The following is a 16,565-nucleotide window of genomic DNA, read 5'->3' as shown; positions in this document are numbered from 1 at the left end:
ATCTGAATCTAAATTCCACCATTTTTATAAATGTCAGGTGGGAAATTAGCCACTTGCTACAGTTCTATTTAATGGGCCCATTTCTCATATACATCAATGGAGAAACCCCAGGGAAGTCAATGGACTTACATCAGTGTACAAGAGAAGAGAATTGATCTCAGTGTTTCAGTAGAGGCTGTTAATGAGAGAGACACAGTTTAGCAGTGAATAACTGTAGTGCCTTGAGAGATGCACTAGGCGGCATCACATGTAAGTTATTAGCATTTTGTAACACTTGGGTCTGGCCTATCTAGTTTCTCCTAGGAAAGTCTCAGTAAAATATGTTATGTGAATGACTGAACCCCTTGTTGACACTATGGTCTGAGGAAATAATAATATGTTCTTCCCAGCTGAGAGCCAGGGACAACACTGAGAAGTGCATGTGAGTGTGACTATCAGAAATACAGCTCTGCTCACGCTCTGTTACCTAATGTGAAGACAGACCAGGGGCAGATACGGTGGTATTGGCGCATCATTTCAATAGACAAAGTAACCTGTATCACTCGACTATGTCATCTCTATTTTTCAACATTTTTTTTAGTTAGCAAATGCTTGAGCCTTTTCCTCCCATTGGTGGAAACCTTACTCGTGAGTTCAGTTTGGTAGAATCTCTTTTCTTGCCAGCATCCCCGTGTTACCCTGGCCTTTGGGTCAGCAGGTTGAATTCCCTCCCCTTAGAGCTCACCGCCTGCAATTCAAATCTCCCCCAGCTCATTGAATGACCCATCAGATTACCTCCACAGAGGACTCACTGAATAAAGGCCCAGGTGGTTTTCCCCAGTTTCCTCAATGCTGGAGGCTCCCTGAAGAAAAACCATCCTCAGTTTCCCAATCTGGAGGGCTCCCTGAGGACAACTGTCAGTTCTTCTTCCCCCGAGAGCTCACAGACAAGGGTGTAGAAGGTTCAGAAAGGAGTTAATAGGTTTCATGAAAGCACAGCACATCCGTTCGATTTAGAGACTATACTTTATTAACCTATTGTTGTACAATCGCTAAACATGGATTAGATAAATGATAAATTAATACAACAGTAAAGCGATAGCTCACCAACCGGTGTTACAAATTCCAGGAGGATCTTGATGGCCAGTCAAGGTTCTGCTCCGGAGGGGGTCTTCTGCTCTGTACCTTCCTTTAGTACAGCGTGAGGTCAGACTTCAGACGGCTCTTATTCCACAATCTTATATGCTATCTTTTCACTAACACTTGCCGTTGCAGTAAATTTTGCAAGCAGGTTGTTGGGAAAGGAGGGGGTAGGAAGGAGACAGCACACCCTGACCACATCCTTGCATCTGCTGCCTTGACATAGAACTGTTCTCAGAAGTCAACCACAAAAACACGTGTAACAAAGTAACAAATTGTGGGTAAGATGTTGTTCAGGTATCTGGAACATCTCGTGGTTAAGGTTCTTCAGGCAGTTATACAATATTTTTCAGACACCCCCAAAAAGTCATGCCATGGATTACATCTGTTTACCATTGTCTTATGCTCTCTGCTTGATTGCTGGCGAAAGCTGTTAATCTCTACACCAGCAAGCGGAGTTTTGGGTATTGTGGCGAGGGAGGCCTATTCGGCCCCGTGGGTCTGCGCTCCCTTCAGCTACGCCAGTGGTGTGGCTGGGTGGGAGTAGGGGGGAGGGGTCCCGGTCCTGCCCTCTACCCTGGGCCCCGACCCAGGGACCCTACGAGGAGTAGCCTCAAACGGCTTAGTTCATGAGCTCCTACTTTCCCTGGGTTGCTTGTCTGTGGCCCCCCCTGCTTGCGGTCCACTTCCTGGAATTGGGTAGGCAGGTTTTCCCCCTTCTTCACTTGAGTCTCTGTCCAGTTGTTTGAGTGGTGCTGGTTCTCCTTCAGGCCTTTGGGTCCTGGCATCCCCCGGCCTTGCCTGAACAGGCTTCTCCCTAACTCCCATGACTTGGTGCTGTGGCAGCAACAACACTAGCTCCAAGCCTTGTAGCAGCTTTGCTGTACTCCTTCACCCAACTCCCTCTCAGCTTCCCTTGTCTGCCTGAAACAGAGGCTTTTACCTGCTGTGGCAAGGTCCATAATTGGCTCCAGGTGACCCAATTGACCTGGAGTAACCCTGGCTGTATTACCCAGGGAACAGGGATTTGTTAAGCCTGGGACTGATATATATGCCTTCCACCTCTGCTCAGTGTCACCCCCCGGCGCGTACTCCAGGAGGTGAAGGCAGCCTTGCTCCTTGCTGCTCGGGTCTACCTCGAGCAGGTCTTGCGAGAGGGTGGTCCCCACCCCCCCTTCAGTCCCAGCCCTCCAGTGCTTTCCATCGGGCCCCGGCCCCGTGACCCCCCCTGGCCCCCTCCCCCTACGCCCCAGCCGGCTGCACGAGTTGCAGCCGGTTCTTTTTCAAACCGCGCCCAGGGACCATCTGTACACGCTCGTGCTCCACACCATTCACTTCCTCGCCCTCGTGTCCCGCCCTGACACCAAGTGGCGGGACCTGCTACCATCTGCGGAGGGCGAGGACCCCCGGTGGGCCAGTCTTTATTCCACCTTGACTCCGCGGCCCACCGGGGACATCAGTTGGCGGCTCCTTCACGGGGCCGTGAGCACGGGCGTGTACCTGGCGCGGTTTACCCCTGTTCCCGACGCCTGTCCCTACTGCGGCGTGAGGGAGACCCTGGCGCACGTCTACCTCGAGTGCGCCAGGCTGCAGCCCCTGTTCCGGCTCCTCCAGAACCTCCTCCTGAGGTTCTGGCTGCACTTTTCCCCGCACCTGTTCCTTTATGCACTCCCTATCCGTGGCCCCACAAGGTCGCGGGACCTCCTGGTCAACCTCCTCCTCGCCCTGGCCAAACTGGCCATCTATAAGACCAGGGAGGGAGGTTGGCCGGGGGGGCGCTTGGCGACTGTGGGGCCTACTTCCGTTCCCTCGTCCGCTCACGGATCCGGGCGGAGTTCCTCTGGGCAGCGTCCGCTGGCTCCCTGGACGCTTTCCGGGAACAGTGGGCGCTGTCCGGGGTTCTCTGCTCGGTGCCCCCCTCCGGTTCCCTCTTTTTGGCCCTGTGACCCCCCACGTCCCTCCCTGTTTTTCATTAGTTGCCCCCCGCTGTCAGTTGTCTCCCGGGTCCAGTGACTCCTCCCCTTAGGCTGGGGGAGGGGCCTTTAGCAGTGGGCGGGCTTGCGCCCGCCCACTTTCCCGGGTTTTCAAATAGGACCTCTGCTCAGTGTAACCCCTTGGCGCGTACTCCAGGAGGTGAAGGCAGCCTTGCTCCCTGCTGCTCGGGTCTACCTCGAGCAGGTCTTGCGAGAGGGTGGTCCCCACCCCCCCTTCAGTCCCAGCCCTCCAGTGCTCTCCATCGGGCCCCGGCCCCGTGAGCCCCCCTGGCCTCCTTCCCCCTATGCCCCAAGCCAGCTGCACGAGTTGCAGCCGGTTCTTTTTCGAACCGCACCGAGGGACCATCTTTACACGCTTGTGCTCCACACCCTTCATTTCCTCGCCCTCGTGTCCCGCCCTGACACCAAGTGGTGGGACCTGTTACCACCTGCAGAGGGCGAGGACCCCCGGTGGGCCAGTCTGTACTCCACCTTGACCCCGTGGCCCACTGGGGATATCAGTTGGCAGCTCCTTCATGAAGCCGTGAGCATGGGCGTGTACTTGGCGCGGTTCACCCCTCGTCCCGACACCTGTCCCTACTGCAGCGTGAGTACATCTACCTTGAGTGCGCCAGGCTGCAGCCCCTGTTCCGGCTCCTCCAGAACCTCTTGCTGAGGTTCTGGCTGCACTTCTCCCTGCACCTGTTCCTTTATGCACACCCTATCCATGGCCCCACAAAGTCGCGGGACCTCCTGGTCAACCTCCTCCTAGGCCTGGCCAAACTGGCCATCTACAAGACCAGGGAGAGGAGGTTGGCCGGGGGGGGTGCTCTGCGACTGTGGGGCCTACTTCCGTTCCCTCATGTGTTCACGAATCCGGGCAGAGTTCCTCTGGGCAGCATCCGCCGGCTCCCTTGACACCTTCTGGGAGCAGTGGGCGCTGTCCGGGGTTCTCTGCTCGGTGTCCCCCTCCGGTTTCCTCTTTTTGACCCTGTGACCCCCACGCCCCTCCCTGCTTTTTTCATTAGTTGTCCCCTGACGTTAGTTGTCTCCCGGGTCCAGTGACTCCTCCCCTTAGGCTGGGGGAGAGGCCTTTCGCCATGGGTGGGCTTGAGCCCACCCACTTCCCAGGTTACAAATAGGACCTCTGCTCAGTGTCCACTTCCGGTTCCCTTCGTTTAAACCTGTGACTCCCCACGCCCCTTCCTGTTTTCTCATTTGTTGTCCCCAGCCATTAGTTGTACCCTGGGTCTGGTGGCTCCTCCGCTTAGGCTGGGGGAGGGGTCTTTAGCAGTGGGTGGGCTTGTGCCCGCCCACTCCCCCTGGCACTCAAATAATAGCACCCTCCTATAGCCTTCAGGTCTGGCCCTGTCACAGTATTTACTTCTCCCACCAAATATGGCCATATCTGTATTTGGAAAAAAGAATAAAAGATTAATTTTTAGCATGTTATCTAGGCTCTTTGCTAAGCTCCACCTAACATATTACAACTACAACTGCTTTATCTTCACTAGGATTTCAGTATGTGTTAGTTAACATGTTTTAAAGTACACCTTTTTTTTTCCTAGTGAAGACAAAGCCTATATTATAATGGGTTGTCATTAGGGAACACTGATATAATCACTGCATCCAGAGACTTGTTAAGGAACCTGAGTGAGTTTAACTAAAAGTAGAATGATACAAAATTAGCATTGCACACATTAAATGGATTAAAACTAGCTAATTGACAGGACTCAGATTGGAAATGGGAATCATCATCAACCAGATGTTATTCTAGTGAGGGCACACAAGGACTGGTTCTTGGCCCTATACTATTTAACTTTTTTATCAATGACTTTGAAGAAACCATAAAATGATAAACCTAAAACTGAGTAAGTTTGCAGGTGACACAAAGATTGAGGGAGTGGTAAATGAAGAGGACAGGTCACTGATACAGAGTGAGCTGGATTGCTTGGTAATCAGGGCACAAACAAACATTATGATCTTAAGATGGCCAAATGAAAAGTGTCTCTTCTGATGATATAATCTGTGAACTCACTCTCCTACATAAAACAAAGCAATTACACTGGAGCGCTTGCTTAAATCATCCTTGATTCTATTCTAGATCACTGTCATCTTGTTGAAAGCACAATATACCTTGCCTATTATCATTGGAAGCTCTGTTGGTGGATTTCTGCTGTTGATCTTAATTATTTTCATCCTTTATAAGGTAAATATATTTGTTGACATGATTACAAGCATATGACATTCTTGTTGATTAAGATCCCAGCAATGCAGCCGACCATACTGCCCTCAGTGAGCGTTCACATTCAGCTATGGATATTCTAATGTGTTTTACTGAGGGAGAGAATGCAGGACTCTTGGGGTTCTCTCTTGCAGTTTTTTCAGCAAGTGAATTAATACATTTTTAAGGTTTTCCTGAGTTATGAAAGAACTTGTTCTAAAAAACAAACAAATTCTGAAGAATCCTAAGGTCTTTTACAAGGCCTTTCTGTCCTGGCCAGATTCCAACTCTAATCAAATGCAAACAGCCTTTTAAAATTTCCTCCACAGTTTCATCTGGAGACAGTATTTGTTCTATCTTCGAGTGATTGCTCATGTCCATTCCAATATAGGTGTGTGCACGCCACACTGCACGGTTCCCGGAACTTTTTTCCCCTTAGCAGACCCCATAGGGCCGGCTCTGGTGCCCCCTGGAGTGGCCTGTGCATGCTGCAGCACATGAGGCACTGTTGGCCCTACGCCCCCTCAGTCTCTTCTTTCCGCCCGTGACGGTCGGATGGAACTAGCACTTGCTCTCTGCAAGTGCCATTCCCCTTCTTTGATGTGAGGGAATCATGGCAGGGAGTGATTCCATATCTATGTGCCTATACTTTTTGAAGAGTTTAAGGATGTAAAGTGCTATAGAACTAAGAAATTATAATTTGCCCCAAATTCTGAGGTTTTTACTCAGCTATTACTCAGTCCTTAAAATTCCACTGACTTATTGTGACTTTAACTGAATAAGGGGAACTCAGAATTTAACTCATTTCTATAATATATATACACAAATACAGAGAGACCCAATAAATGTTTTCAATGTTCTTCTTGATGTCTTTTAGTGTGGCTTTTTCAAAAGAAACTATAAAAATATGATGGAGGAACAACTTGATTCCTGAAGACCAGGCTGACTAGAGCAGGACACAAGAATCCTGAGAGCTCCAATATCAAAGACCAGCCAGAAGCAAAGCAATTCGGTTTCTGTGAGCTGGGATGGATCTTGAGAGACCTGAATCTTGAGAATGCCACAGTTTGCTCCTGGTTTAATTTAGGGACTTTGCACTCTTGCACAGCCCAGCCACCTGCTTGCAGCTAGCTTGGATTTGCTGACAACCTGTCAAAATTGGACTTTCCTAGGTGAATAAACTACAGACTCCTCATTTCTAATTTTGCCTAAATGTAAATGTGCTGGAGAAAAATTAGTTTGGATCATGTAGATTTTATGCATTGTTGTTGCATTCTTTGCTGTTTTGATGCTGAGTTGGTTTTAATAGCTTGCAACGTCAAACTAGTTTGAAAATAGAAATTGTTGAATGGAGGCTCCACTCTGGCCATTGTGAGTGAAGCTGGAAAGCAAAGCACTTCAGATGCATGCACACTTATACTTGTTTGATTTAACGCAACAGGGCAGGATCCTTGCTCTCAGCCGTTATTCAGTTAGTGGGATGGATGGATTCTTGCTGATTGGAATCGTAAATGTGTACAGAGGTGACCATGCAAACAAGCAGAATGGTTGTAGGAGAAAGTCTCTCCTTCCCACACCCAGAGCAAAGCAGGTTCTTGTAGTGCTTAGTAATTCAAAATGCCTTTGTGTTATCCATTGGGATCTCCAGACTCTCATGAGACTCCCATTAACAAAGGGTTAATAATAAGATTCATGCCTTTGAGTTCTGGATTAATTATTTTCAAATTCTGATTAGGTCACAAGTAAAAATTAGTTTGATAGGTCTCATATTAGGTCCTGATGGACTTTTTCCTCGTCAAAAATCACTGCACTATCTTGGCATGATTGGCAATGCCTGCTCAGAAGAGGACCAAAACTGGAATGATAGCAGTGTTCCAGGCCTTGAGGCACTGGCAGTTCTGGAGTTAAACAGAGCTGGGTTGTTGCAGGTCAGGATTATTGGATAGCAATGTGAAGCCCCAAGACTGGAATAGCAGGGGTATTGCAGGTCAGCGGTAATTGCATTTGCAGAGCAGTGTGTGAGAAGTTTGCATAACAACTGCCTGTCCTGTGCATGGCTCTAGGGAGTACCTTCAGAGGTTGTCTTTTCTGAGTACTGAAATGACTGCTAACCTCAAACTTGTTTTTTTTTAAAGCAAAAATATCTTTAAGTATTTCCACATTCGGCTGTAGCTGACCCTAACTGTGTATTTTGCTGTTCTATTTCTGTGATATTTGCTTAACCTAAAACCACTGAAACTTGAATGTGTGTTTGCTTGTAACTGACAAAATTAACTTAGATGTTCATTTCAACAGGAGGAAAGTGGATTGGCCCACCACCCACCTGCGCTTGGCTTAGCCAATACACACCATTCCAGGGGTAGCTCACAGCTTCTGTGTGGCCTGTGCTGGTTTTTTTTTTTAATGTCTCTGTGTAGCAATCAATATGCACTGTTTCATGGGAAACTAACATCTGCCTTGTGGCTGCACTGGAGTGGTCTTTAATGTCTTGGTGTAGCCTTTGGTCAGATGGCAGAAGTTAACGAGTCTTTTAAAAGTTATAACAGAGGCCAGGCTGCTGATCTGGTGGTAGTGCAGCATGACAGGAAGTTAAGTTTAAGTGCAATATTGGGTGTCCCTAGTCTACGCAAGTCTGTGAAGGTAACAAGATCCTCTGCAAAAGCACCTCCTAATGGGCAACTCAGAAAACAGCAATGCTAATGGTTATTGAGTAGATAGCACATCTGTTCCCTCCAAGATAGAGTTTAAGCAGGAGTTTTGCTGCTGTGGTCCCAGGACATAGAGGAGCTTCAGAAACCTGCCAGGCCTTTGATTAGGGCCAGAATTGGCAATCCAAGAAGCTCACTCCTGGATGCTTGGTAATGAGTGACAGACCACCTCTTAAAATCCCCATTAAACATCAGATCAGAAAAAAGAGACAAACTGTTTCTCTTTGGTTTCCATGTGTTTGGGCGCTAGCTGTATGTCACAGTTCAGGGCTTGCTATACCTCTCACCCCCTGTTCCTTTCTGTCCAACTGCCTCCTCCTGGAGGTCTCAAGCTCATGCCTTTACCTTCCTGGGATTCCTCCCATGAGTCTCCCACTCTTAGATCAGGGTACTAATTACAGCTCTGCTGTGTACCATCCATGCATACTCAGCATACCCAGCTGGACACAGTAACTGCAGTTCTTCCCTTTAGAGGTTATGACCAGTGGTGAATACAGTGACCCAGCCTTCTATAGCAAAATACTTTTAATTTTAACAGTAGGGACACAGCATAATAGGAGAAAAGAATTAAAACGACAAAAGGCCTGTGCACACATCTGTTTTACCAAGAGTCATTCCATCTTCTACATAGGGACTCTGGTAGGTCTCTCTTCCTAGCCATCTCCAACCTCTCCTGGACTGGGAGCATTTTTTCCCTCTTAATCAACTGAGTTCTTGAGAATCTTTGTGTCTTTAAAGCCTAGTGAGTCTTTTGCTCCCTCTCTCCCCCTTCCTCACAGGACGAAGACATTGCTGGAGAAACCTGTTTAACAAGGCCACCAGGGGATCTAGCCAATGCATCACAGCACTGTTCTTCAAATGTGTGTCCAGAGATGTGATTATCAGCAACGACCCCCCTTTTCTGGGAACATTTCTTAACAAATCTGATAGTGAGTTATCACAATCTATGAATACAGTACACAATTTTGCAGTATTCAGAAAACACATCGCACATGTAGTATTTATAGATTATTGCTGTACGATGCATGTGTCTGGTCCTGCTGAGTTACCTATAATAAAACTCCTGAGAGATGCTGTCATTTGAAGGATGTGAACACTGCCTATGAAATAGAAAAGAATAATTCTCAGTCAGCTGATTTCTGATTGATGTCAAAGGGAGTTGAGGATACTCAGCACCTCACAGGATCAGGCCATTAGATTGTCAGATCTTTGGGGCAGGCACCTGTTATCTGTTTGGCATGGACTTACAGCTTTATAGTGCTGGGTGCTCTATGGCACTAAATAAATTAATATTAATAAAAGCAACATTATTTACTGCATCAGTATTTCCAGCAACTTATCTCAGTGATAACCAGAATCCTGCCATTTGAAATTGATTGGCAGAGGATTATTCGTTCTGGTTCACAGGCAGGGATCACATCCATCCAACAATAGGGTCTCTTAGAGAGCGTTATTATATGTGACTCAGCTGGACACATCCACATTCTAGCAATCACTCAAACAGATTGTAACAAAAGAGGGAGATGGCTTCATCCACCAATGAGAGATCTCACCAGATGATTAACCTTGACATTTTGTGGGGAGGATAATGGCATTGACACTAATTACAGTCTAATAGGTGTACGCACCACTGAAAAACATGAACCTGGAAGATTGCAGATAGCTCTCCAGGGAGGGTATTACAGTGGATGGGAAAGAGTTCTATCTTTTGCTGATTCCATGGGGATGTGGAACTAATCTGTTGCTCCCCCTTTAGTTGCCTAGAATGCTCTGCTAGTCAGCCCACAGGAGGCACTTTTGTACAGTGTCTGTTACTTTCAAAGACTTGAATAGACTAGAGACAGAAGGTTGGTCCCAAATCCAGATCTGTGGCATGTTGCACTGCCACCAAACCATGTTAGCTTATTCCATACAAACTACCTCTGTGGGTGGAAGCTGAGAGTGCTCAGCACATTGTAGGTTTGGTCACTAGCAGCAAAAGAGAAACCAACCAGAACAAGAGAAGATCAAACAAACACAGGGCCTGAACATGACCCCACTTACACTGGAGTAAATCTAGGATAACTACGATAGAGTTATACCAGTGGGAGGCTAGAATCAGGTGCAGGGAGCAGTGGATATTGTAGTGAATATTGATTTTGGTAGACTTATTTGTGAGGCTTGCAGGTGTCATGCCCTTGAGAAGGGACCTGATCACTGAGAAGAGAGGAGATGCTGTGGGAGCCTACAGTGGAGATGAGCCTATTTGTTCGCAAGTCTCAAGATTTATTAACTTAGCCACTCTGCTTAACTGCATTTCTGTGACCATCACCACAAACTGTTCATATAGGCTCCAGTGGAGAGGGAGTTAATGGCTAATCTAGCCTGCTGTCCACACTGGAGCAGGTGCAAAGGGTTGAGTTAATGAGGCTTCCTAAGTGAGGACTTAGCCAGGAAAAAATTGTTTAAGTGAGAGGGAGAACCAGCTAACTTAGGTTTTTTAGCAAAAGTGGTTCTGTAGCTGAGCTTGGAAAGTCTGGGTTTTTGTTTAGCCTGAGTGGCCTTATTTCCCTCTTTGTATAAAACTTCCTGTTGTTTGTTTTTTAAAATCTGTTTAATGGTGGCTTCCTCACAATAAAAACCTGCAAGAGAGCTCTGTTTGTGCATGACGTTACTGCTGGCTCACACTGGGTGACTTGATAGACTTACGGCACCACCCTCTGCCAGGGGAAGCTCTTTGGAGAGACTTGGCTATAACTCTGCTAAACTCAAAACTGAACTGCTACCTTTGGTGGAAGGCAGAGACTGTGTTTGGCAGGTGCCAGCCTTGGCTCTGTGCTGGGCTTGTGCAGAGCAGAATGTGCTGTGAAGTGGCAACCTGCGATGCCTCAGGGTTACTGGAATGAAGACTGTAGGAGAGGCACCAACCACACTCGTACCTGGAGTGGGGGAAATCAGAAAGGGCTACCTTGTTTTGAGATTTCTTAATTATTTTTTTAGCAGACAATCAGATTGACTTATTTTGGTCGAGGGGAATCTGTTCTCTGCTTTCTCTTTAGCAATAGGGAAACCTCATGGTGTTTGGAAGTTCAATTTGGACAGGCATTGATGAATATTTGACTGTGAAGAGACTGAAAGAAGCCACCAGTTCTTCCAGCAGGCTCTCCTCGTTTCCAGCTTTCCTCAAATCACTCAGCACCTCATTACACATGGATACTCTTCATTTCACACGGAAGACTCTGCTGCTGTGCAGTGCCAAAGCCTCAGAGGGATATTTACAGTAAGATCATACTTGGTAAGTCTGGAGTGAAAAAAAAAACCAAACAACTGATGTCTCTTGGCTGCTCACCAAGTGAAAGAAGGTTATTTATAGAAGGACATGCTAGGAATAGAAAATGAGTTAGTGGTGCAAAGGGCTCATTTGCTCAAGGGGTTCCTTGGATACAGTCCCCTCTTCCTCCAATAAGGAACTGATGATGATAGTCAAAGTTGCTCTAAAATGGACATGTGTAGGGAGATTGTCTTGAAAACTGGTATGCTGCAAGAGGGGCTGGGATAGAGTTTGACCCCAAATGTTGAATTCAACTATCTTTAAACCTCTGAAAATCAGGAAATACATAGTTAAGGTGCAGTGCCCCCCTTGGAACCCAGCCTTAACTCTTCCTTCTTTGAACAACACATCACTAACACACATACTAACTAGCACTCTACCCTTACAGATGCAACAGCATCCTTCAGGAACAGAGCACTTATTTTGGAATAAAAGTGTTCACATAAATGGATTATTCCAGAATAACTATAGTGTTTTAAATTCACACCGTACCTTATTCTGGAATAATTTCCCTGTGTAGACAAACCTAATCCTTGCTGTAGTAAGGTGTTCTGCCCCCAACAGTGGCCATTGCTAACTGCTTCATAGGAAGGGGAAAGAGCAAAACTCCATTTTATGCTGAAATGTGCTAATGGTTTGTCCAATAGGGTTTGTTGATGTAGAAGCACCCAGCACTCATTAAGGAGACTTGTGGGGGTTTAAAGTACCCTCCTTTGTTTGGCACTTAAAGCTCTGAGGCACCTTTGAATTCCAAAACAGTTGCAGAAAAGGAAGGTTGATAACCAGGTATCTTGGAAGGCCCCGGAGGAAGAATTTTAAGTTGAAGGGGTTTCCCAGGGAAAATCATCAGGAGTTGGAGGCAGGGAGAAAAAACTGTATATTCAGTAGTTAGTTTTAAGTGAGATCCTAGAGAAATGGAGAGGCCCAAGGCAGCTGCTTCTTGGGACAGGGCAGCAGTTCCTTTTCCTGGAGTTTCTGAAAAAGGGGAGTTGATGGTTTGCTATCAAGGAAATAAGACTAGTATACATTTTGTAAATAAAGAAGGTACAAACAAAATACCTGATTACATGTCACCAATTTCTCCTTCAAGCTGTAAACTAACTTGTGAGACCCTGCAATCTGCTTTTGCTCAGCAAAGGGGCAACAGCTCAACAACACACTTAACAGTGCTAATTATCCTGTGGAGGAAATGCAGAGTGAGAGAAGTGGTTCCTAACCCCAGCTGATGATCAGCAGATTATGCCTTGAAGCATGAGGCTTTTTGGTGCTTGTGGATAATTACAGAAGTAATTCTTTTTAGGTGTCTAATATTTTAAAAAATATTTCTTTGCCATTTGCCTCAATGACATCCTGCCACAGTGAGTTCCACAGGTTGATTCTGTGTAGTCTTTTAAAAAGTTGTTCTTCTTATTGGCTTTGAACTTGCTGCCTTTTAATTTCAGCATGTGCCCCAATATACTTATGTTATGGGACAGGGTAAAGGGAAGCCAGCCTTCTCCCTACCATTCATTATTTTATTATATCTTCTCCTACTTTTGTCCTTTCCAGTGTCCCCTTGTATGCAACTTCCCTGATGCCTCCAATCACTTTTGCTGTCCCCTAAAGCTGTCTGTGAGCAGGGAGTATGGCTGTAGCAATGGCCCAACCCGTTTTCCTTTCAAGCAGCTTTCTTTATTAAATGCATTATCTAAGGGCATGTCTGGTTTACAAGTCAGTGAGAGCCTATATGATGATTTAATTTCCTGCGGTTGCTGCCGTAGTGGATGCCAAATCCATTCACAGTGATTGGATGGCATTAAAGGGACTAGCCAGGACTGCCGAGATCTTGTAACAATCCAAACCAGTCACGTATCTCATAGGATCCTGTGTTTTTTCCCACGGAAGCCTTGCTATATATTTTTTTCTTATTTACTTCAGTTACAATAAACATTTAAAAAAAATAAAATAAAAAGTGACCAGCACTGAGTCCCCAAGAATGTGATCATGACAGGTTCCAAAACCTTACATTTCCCCTCATCCCGCAGGAAAGGGAGTGTTGGGGCATTATTACATTCTCATTTGGCGTGAGCTCACTGTTATTCAGTAGAATTCCCTCCTTGCCAGACACCAGACGTGGACCATATAGCGAAGGGTTAAAACAGGAAAGGCAACTGGGCTAAGGTTAAAGGCCGCTGACCCTTGCTCTTTATTACCTTCTCAGTACTTACGCACATGCACAAGGCAATCCTACCATTATAATATAGTGGATTTAGCCATATTCCCATTTGGGTTTAAACTAAATTCACCATATGTCCTTGTGTTACCTAGCCCTGGACTCTCTTGGAGCAAACTTAGCTAGTTAATGAAATTCTCATTCCATGGCTGAACTTGCTTTGCAACCTGCAAAACACCTGAGCCAAGACTCAATTTAGGGCCCCCATCACCCATAAGTGGATGGCAGTGAAGTCTTTCCCTGGCAGATGCTGTGTTAGGCTTTATCGGAGAGCCATTCTACACCATCAATTTAGGTCTTCAGGGTTGTCACACTGGTTCGTACTATATACCTTACTCTCCTATCTATCTTATTCAGCCATCTTCCCCTATTCAGTACATTAGTGGGAATAAACACTTGGTTTATCCTCAGGTACCTGGGGAGCCGCTTCTGCATCAGCTATTCTTGCAATTCACTTAGATCCTACCGTACCCGTGCAGTAAGTCAGCCTAGTAATGCAGCAGATATGCTCAGCTCTGTCAATACAGAGAGAATCCATTCTAAAATGAGCAACACGAAAGAGGCTGCTCTCTCTGCTAAACATGCTATTCAGGAACAAAGACTTGCAATGACTTATTCAGCATCTTTAATTGCCTGACCCTCGCTGGACTCACTTCCAGGTGCTTGTATTGGATCTGTCCCTCCTCCTTTTCCCCACCCCAAGTATTGGTATAGTGAAAATATATGCTACTGTCCAGATCCTGGAGATCCCTAAGTATTCAGAAGGAGTTTGCAAGGGGGCAGTAGGGTGCTACCCAGACCTCCTGCACAGGGTGATGCAGGGCCTAAGCTTTCCATGCAAAAAGGGTTCTTGACTCCTGAGTGAGTCCTGAACAACCTGTCTGAGCTCTAGTATGGGCTATGCCCTAAACTCCATTCACTGGGTAGAATGCAGTCTGTACCAGGTGACTTGAGTAGAAGAGTCTATGCTATCTAAAGAGCAGCCCAGTAACCTACAGAGCACTTCCTGTTCATAATTTCCAGGAGCACTAAACTGCTAAGAGGTGACTCTGCAATGCTAAACCTCTGGAAGCCAGTGCTCATGCTGCCTCTGTGAGGTGGTGAACATGTGTGAAGCTAATGGGAGAGTAGAGTTCTATAGCAATCAGAACATTTAAGCCACTTGCAGCAAGATATGATTCAGTAGCATGTAAATCGCTCATTGTAAATACTCCACCTCTGATCCTCCAGGTGTGAGATAGGATTAGTCAAAGGGGACTGATTGGCTCAGAGGCTTACTAAGGAAGCGGAGACTAGGATGTTGCGAGAAATCCCCTAATGAAAATTGCCTGCGTGCACATCCTAATGAAATGTGCTGCGCACGCCTATGGGCTCAGTCCAGTTCCTAGAAGCATACACAGGACTAAAACCACCCCTACTAGGTTGGGCCACTTTGTTGGCTGTCTCAACAGAGCAGTTATGGGCTGCATGAACTGTGAAGACTGGTTTAATATGAAGGCACATTTTTATTAAAAGCCTTCAACTTTCATGCTGTTGATTTAAGATTTCCCCTAACAAGGTCTTTTCATTGGCTGGAATTAGGAGGTCAAAGCAGCGGAATGCAGCATTACTAAATGCCAGCCATTCTGTCTGCTGCTGCACCCAGTCTCCCAAATGACTTTTTTTAATGTGTATTTTTATTTCATTTCTGTTTCCTGGCATAGTGCCAGCAGTTCAATCCATTAAGCCCTGTTTTACGAACTTGCTCAGCTCCACAAGATTTCCTCACCATTTGCTCACACTGCTTCTCCTCTGGTATCTTGGATCCTTGGGCAGGGGGAGGGGAAGTAGCAAGTACTCCAGCTAATGATGATAAAAAGGCCTTGTAGAATGTGCTGCATGCAATACAGATGATTCAAAGACTAGGAGAGCTGCAACTGGGAGAATGAGGAGATGATGTAACCTGAAAACTGGTGAACCGCAAGGTAGCCTGTTCTTTAGGGTGGGTCATCTTGTGCCATAATTAAAGGGTGTCAGCACAGGTGATGGTGAGAGGTAGTTGTGTCAAGGTATTGTTTCAGCAAACCAGGGTATTAACAAACCTGGGAAACCACCTATAGAGTTGAGGATCGATTCTGCTCTCTTGGAGCCAATGAGTGTTTTGTCATTTGGTTTAATGGGAGCAGGTTTGGGGAGATGAGTCAAACCAAAAATACCTGGCTGTCTCCTGGAACCTGGATATGTTCCCATTCCCCACCCTCACAGGCAGGTTTGGTTGCTCCCTTGGAGAGATGGAATCCCAGTTTTTATGGTGTGTTGCCAGTCACTTTGCATGGAGACACCAGAAATGCTATTTCCAGGTGCTTCTTTTCCAATAGTCTGGAAATGAGAGAAAATAATTCACTCTGCCAGCCAAGGTGGGACTAGTCCCATTGGTTCAACGCTACAAGGAAAAAAATTATTCAAAAGGTAAAAATGCTCCAAGCACCTTTCCAGTATTTCTCTGGGGATCTGTCTCCTTTTCCATTACAGACCCCATGATTCAAGGACGTGACCCAATCCAATTTGGGTCAACACTAGTTAAAAAGACAAAGGTTGCAGCTGATTTTGTTAAATTTCAAATACTACTTTCATGCTTCTGATTTAATAAAAAAATCCTCTAACTCATCATTTATAACCATGGCAACTTGCAGCCTGATTCTGATTTTCATTGTGCTACGCTGCACTGACTGCATAGTCACAGCCAGAATTAAAGGAGAAATCTAACGGATTATATTTGGAAAATTCTGCCTTGGCAGGTTACACTTGTATTTCTCTCTTCGCGGTCTATTTCAACCAAACATGTCATCTCCAGAGAGAACCATCACTGTGCACTTGACACTGCTATTTTTCAGCGTTTTATATTCAGTGTGCACATCCCGTAGTCTTAAAGGAGCCATCTCTCTCCAGCCTCATGCAATTAGTTTGCTTGTTTGTCACAAAACACAATCCTAAAAATATCACACTGTGTGAATAAGGAAAAATCACTAAGGAGGAAGCC

The 16,565-nt window shown here is 46.0% G+C and overlaps 1 protein-coding gene across 1 annotated transcript in view; it reads left to right on the top strand.

Moving 5' to 3' along the window:
• Positions 1-10,655, top strand: part of ITGAE (integrin subunit alpha E) — a 54,835-nt gene extending 44,180 nt beyond the window's left edge. The window contains exons 35-36 of the mRNA XM_067566029.1: positions 5,197-5,301; positions 6,194-10,655. Of these exons, the coding sequence (XP_067422130.1) occupies positions 5,197-5,301; positions 6,194-6,250 (162 nt within the window). The 3' untranslated portion in view covers positions 6,251-10,655. The remainder of the gene's footprint in view (positions 1-5,196; positions 5,302-6,193) is intronic.
• The last annotated feature ends 5,910 nt before the right edge of the window (positions 10,656-16,565 follow it).

The sequence above is a fragment of the Emydura macquarii genome, unplaced genomic scaffold, assembly GCF_026122565.2.
Source record: "Emydura macquarii macquarii isolate MOO-44397 ecotype Brisbane River unplaced genomic scaffold, CSIRO-AGI_Emac_v2 contig_2699, whole genome shotgun sequence".
Classification (NCBI taxonomy): Eukaryota; Metazoa; Chordata; order Testudines; family Chelidae; genus Emydura; species Emydura macquarii.
Note: the sequence above shows the minus strand (reverse complement) of the source record. Positions and strands in the feature narration are given on the sequence as shown.